At 42.1% G+C, this 5,696-nt stretch overlaps 1 protein-coding gene across 10 annotated transcripts in view; it reads left to right on the top strand.

The window, feature by feature from the left end:
* Positions 1-5,696, top strand: part of PPP3CB (protein phosphatase 3 catalytic subunit beta) — a 79,133-nt gene that overhangs the window by 11,221 nt on the left and 62,216 nt on the right. For all 10 annotated transcript variants that reach the window (XM_025212456.1, XM_025212470.1, XM_014523491.2 and 7 more), the window contains exon 2: positions 1,797-1,997. In XM_025212456.1, the coding sequence (XP_025068241.1) occupies positions 1,797-1,997 (201 nt within the window). The remainder of the gene's footprint in view (positions 1-1,796; positions 1,998-5,696) is intronic.

The following is a 5,696-nucleotide window of genomic DNA, read 5'->3' as shown; positions in this document are numbered from 1 at the left end:
TGCCCCCTCCTTCCCCTGTCAGATTTCTGCACATTCAGTGGGGCACAATGCTGCAGCCTAGCTGGACTGACACCAGGCAGGAGCTGCTTCCATGTCCCAGCAGGCAAGACCTGGACTGGGAGGGTTGAGTGGGGTGGGGAGACTTGGTGCTGCTGCCACCAGGAGCACCATACCAGCTGTACTGCCATGACCACCAAAGTGAGGCACCCTCCTGCCTGCCTGGCAGCAGCAGGGGTGGCGGTGTTGGCAGCACAGAGTTGTCACCTGCATTGTGGTGGTGGGCAGGGAGTCCCTCACCTAGGCAACCATGGCAACACAGCTGGTGTGGGGCTCCTGGCAGCAGAGGCAGCACTAAGTCTCACTGCCCTCATGCACCCTTCCAGGCCCCTCCCCTTGATGTTTTGCCAGTGGCAAAACACACCCCTCCCCTGCCCCATATACCTACCCCCTACCCCCCACACCTACCTGGTGCTGGGGCGGGGAGCTGCTGCCAGGTGAGAGGAAGTGGGGGGCAATCAGGGGCTGCAGGTCAGGAATGAAGGGCACTGGCAGGGCTAGGGGGGCTGTGGCTTGAGAGTGAGGGGCTATGACATGGGTAGGGGCAGGGCACCAGCATGTTAGGACTGCTTAGCACTACAAAGCAGCGGGGTGGGGGTCAGCTGCAGCTGGACCTACATCCTGGTGAGCAAAGGGGGCAGGCGGGAGCTCTGATTTTCAGTGATTAAAAAACCCCAAATCAAATGCCAAAATATATAGATATTTAAAATTTATTTTATTATAATGATTGAGGCACTGGTAGGCTTCCAAACTGCTTTAAAATTGTAAATATATCAAATAAAACATTGTATTCAACTGCTACTTTTATAGTGGTGTTTCATTTCATTGCGGAAAAACTTGCCGGCTGGAACTTTGCTAGCCTGCAAGGGGAAACCCACTGGTTCCCGTTTTAAAGAGGAAAATCTGCATTTTTCTGTAGTAAGCAGAAAACCCAGATCCCTGCTTATAACTCAGGATTGTCCAATTGGCAGCTTGTGGCCCACATATGGCCCACAAGGGTTAAATTATGGTATCTGGGCTCTTGCATTGCTGCGGCTCCCACCGTAACTCTGGCTACAAGAGTAAAACTTGCCACTGCCAGGCGAGTAGGAGACACGCAGACAGTGCGTGGCTCCCGGCGCAAAGGCTGAATGCACCTCTTCAGTGAGTCTGTGGTTTGTTGGTGTTTCAGTCTGGGCAGGGTCCATCCTACCTTCCTGTCCATCCCCTGTGAATCTTTCATACGTGTGGTGATAATTGGTACTCTGCTAAAAGTAGGACTCCACTGTTAAGGCTGCTATGGACTCATGGGCTCAAACTGAAATGCTCCAGTCTACACCTCATGCTCACCTTTTCTTGAGGCCTCCTCTGTAGAGACCTTTGTTCTGCAGGGGGTATGGACCAGTAGTTGAGAGAGAGAAGATCATCATGCTTTGTGATGGCTTAGAGGCAGTCCTTCAACATGATAACAAATTCCTTTTCTGGGCAGTGCAGCTGTCTGGAATGTTGTACAATAAGGTATAGTCTTGGGCATGTGTAGGCTTGTGCATTCATTGTGCCCTTTTTCACTGATGACAAGATATTTTTAAATGGACACATCTCACTTTGTCACAGTGATAGTATCACTTACGTAGATTTAGAGAACATATTTGGGTGGCACTAAATTACTAGTAATTCAATTCTATTCTTTCTAGATTCAGCCATGCTTAAAGTAACAAATCATTACTAATATTAGTATTTCTCACTTATTTGAATTTTAGCTGTCCCTTTTCCGCCAACACATCGCTTGACATCTGAGGAGGTGTTTGATACAGATGGAAAACCAAGGGTTGATATTTTGAAGAACCACTTAATAAAAGAAGGTCGGGTAGATGAAGAAATTGCACTTAGAATCATCAATGAAGGTGCTGCAATTCTACGAAGAGAAAAAACCATGATAGAAGTTGAAGCTCCAATTACAGGTGATGCTTCTAATTTATTTTTGTTGCTTAAAGTATAAATTGTATGTCACCTTCATCAGTAAACTTTGTAAAATGTTTAAATGTAAAGAAACCTTACTGTAACAATCACATTGAACTTTCTCTCAGAGCTGTATTTATTCAGCTTTTCACAAGTGCTCAGAATGATGTGCTTGAAATATATGAAAAGAAGAAATAAACCTGTTGGGTATGGGAGAGTAGAACTGGTTAAAAAGAAAAAAAAAAAAAGCAGCAAAGTATTATATTGAAAGTTATTTGTTAAATTCTTTCACTATAATGATGGTAAATGGCACTAAAAGATGTAGCAGTCCAAAAAAGAAAAATGAACTCAAAAGAGCATATTAGATTGTTCTGCAGTCTAAAAATTGTGGAATGAAGGTAATGTCTGTTTTTCAAAACAAATATTTAGGGGAAGATGTCTGAGTTAAGAATATTTATTAATTACTCTTCTTCCATTAGAGACAAATACTTGATGTCTAAAGCAGTGGCTCTCAAGCTTTTTAGACTCAAGGTACCGTTCAGAAAATGCCAACTCTTAAATTTTCACTCTCTTTTGACTGCAGAAAAATAATAGAGCCATTATTTTGTTGCAAAGAACTCAGAAGGGCCCACACCAGGTCAGAGTGTTTTCAGCACTATGGATTACTCTTTGAAAGCTCTGGGTTTATCTTGAGAATCATATTTGCATGCTTAACTGTGCTAACGTTTTGGCTAGGGACAGAAATTACACATAAACCAGTATAATTCATCGGAAACCTGTTCAATCAAATCTGTAACACAGCAGAAGAACAATGCACATAAATCGCTTTCGATATGGCCAAAACCAGTTTAAGTTAAACCTGGATGGATCAGACTTAACTGATTTAGGTTAAATTGGTTTATTGAAGTTCTGTCCTAGATCCCCTCCAGATTCAAGTTACTGTATTTCATGGTGTGTAAGTGGAGTTTTGAAGCCCAATTTTTAACTCTTAAAATTCAATCTTGACTTATACATGATATCATCACCGTCCTCTGGGAACAGCACTGGGCTCGGTGCTCAGCTGGCACGGTCCAGGCAGTGCTGCTCACAGAGGTGGGGGCATGCCAGCCAAGCACCGAGTCTGGCCCTATCTGGTGTGTGTGGCACTGTTGAGCACAGAGTCCAGCCCTGTCCCCTATGAGTGGCACCAGGCTTTGTACTTGGCTGGTGCGGCTGGGCTTGGTGCTCAGCAGTGCCGCTAGCAGCAAACGAGGCTGGACTCGATGCTCGGCTGGCACAGCCCAGCAGCGCGGCTCTCAGAGGATGGGGGTGTGCCAACAGTGCTGAGCCCAGTGCAGTTTGCTGGGCTTGATGCTCTGGAGAGCTGCTTGCAGCAGACAGGGCCAGGCTTGGTGCTCAGCTGGCGTGGCCCTATCTCCTGCAAGTGGCGCTGGGTTTGGCACTCAGCTGGTGCAGCCCAGGCAGTGCCACTCGCAGGGGACGAGGCTGTGCCAGCCAAGCATTGAGCCTGTCCCCGTCCCCTGCGAGTGGCACATATATACTTCCTGGGTACTCGGCCCACAGTGAGGGCATGCAGGGACCAGTATAAGTGAACCCCATTTTTCTGATCCAAAAAGTTAGGTTGACTTATACACTAGATCTACAAAATTCCTAACTTTTTAAATCAGAAAAATGGGGTTGACTTATATACAGTGTCAACCTAGACACCATGAAATACAGTAATTCACAGTTCTCCCCAGCATCCCAAGATGCTTTGCATGTTTCCTGCAACACCTGCCTACCCCCCACACACCTTTCATGGTGGGCAGGCTAGCCTTGGCCCAAGTTGTCTGCTCTAGTCCAGTGCCCCCAAGCTTCTGGCCTGAGCCACTGCAGGCATGTGACTGCATTTCTGGAATCAAAAAGGAATGATGTCTGTTCATTTGCTTATCGGTTCATCTGCACAGCTTAAACTAACCTGCAAAGATTGAATCGATTTGGGTTTTGGCTGTCTGTACTTAGCCTCTGTGGTAGCCCATGGCATCCTTGAAAGGATTTCAAAGCACTCCAGGGTTCCATGGCATCCTTATTAAGAATCACTCATCTATTAAGTGATGGCCTCTTGATGGTCGTAATTGAGGCAGATGACCTACCTAATAAAACTATTTTAAAAAATAGACAGGACCCGATTCAGTTTGAAAGCTGAAATGGCTCCTAGTTATTGAAAGGAGTGCTTATGTACTCTGACTAGCCGGATCTAATTTGCTTGGGATAAAGTTGATGTTTTAGCCTTTATAAAGTTAAAGGAATAAGGAATCAGGAATGAAAAAGAAATAGAAAACATAATATACTTGTCCTAAAATCTTAAAGGAACATTATAACCAGAAACAGCTTGTTCAGTTTACTAACTACAATCAATACTTCCTTGTTCAGTAAATCAATTTTAGAGGCCCAACATGATTTGATAGACTTTTCTTCCTATGAATTCCACACTTCAAATTGTTTTACTTACCTAAGCAAAACATTTTAAAATGTTATTTTGGTGCATTTTAATCAATTCCAGCTTTTATACATACACAGTTTGGCAAATCATGAAGGGAAGAGGTTATAATTTAGTAGGTCAAATTTTTTTTATTGTGTTAGAAAATGGTGAATGATTTATCTGAATAAATGTAAGATCAACTGTGCCCTTGCTTACATAAATGTTTACAGATGTAATAGTTAAAAATCAGTGTTTCTTAATCGTTGTCCACCAATAAGAATTAGAATTTTTTTTAGTTAAGTAAATTAAAAATACAAATAAAAAATAAGTTTGAACTTGGTAATTTAAGTTAGGATTTGCTTGCTGAAATAATTAAAGTTCAAAATCTATTATTTAACTTTTTTATTTAAATTGATGTATTCTATTGCCTTTTGAAAATACTTAGCTGGAAAATAACTATACGATTTAGAGGCTACTAGTTGTAGTTTGAAGAATCATATTTCCCTTTTTAGACTGGATCGCAGTTTAGGAAGCAGGATTAGCGCACCGAATATACATTTCTGGTTTTCGGCATCTTTTTGGCTGTGTTAACCATGACTACCCTGAGGCGACTGTATGAAATAGCTAACCGAAGCATTGAATTATACAAGTATTTGATAAAAATCAGGAGAAAGAAATGATAGATGAAATGTGAAAGGCATACCTTTTTTATCCACCACATTCAAAGATATTTTCTTTCGTTTATGCTCTGTACCTTAGAAGGCAAGAGGTTTGAAAACAGCCTGTCAGGTTGCCTAGGAGCAAGAAGGAAATGAAGCTTTCCTCAGATGCTTGGAGCTAAGTCACTTTCTTGTAGATGGAAAAACTCTTCTTGCTTTGTAACTCCAAAAGTATGAGGAAAACCTAATATTGAAATAGTGGACATGATGGTTTGTAGGAGACAAATAAGCAACTAAGCACATGTTTAGATTAGTTTATAACAGCAAAGTGGGTTTATGATGAAATTACAAAATATGACTGACTCAAAAACAGATGTATTGTCAAATGTGAATTGCATCCAATATGGAATCATTACATTGTTGACTAATATAGCATAATCATAGTCTTCCAAAGTATACACAATAAGGAAGATTTTCAGAGATATTGCAAAGTTTGGGAAACAATGACTCTTATAACCTTGAAGTTGATAGGACTTAATGATAACTCCCTTAGATTATTTTGAAAGTGCCCCCTAATTTGT

The sequence above is a fragment of the Alligator sinensis genome, unplaced genomic scaffold, assembly GCF_000455745.1.
Source record: "Alligator sinensis unplaced genomic scaffold, ASM45574v1 scaffold109_1, whole genome shotgun sequence".
Taxonomy (NCBI): domain Eukaryota; kingdom Metazoa; phylum Chordata; order Crocodylia; family Alligatoridae; genus Alligator; species Alligator sinensis.
Note: the sequence above shows the minus strand (reverse complement) of the source record. Positions and strands in the feature narration are given on the sequence as shown.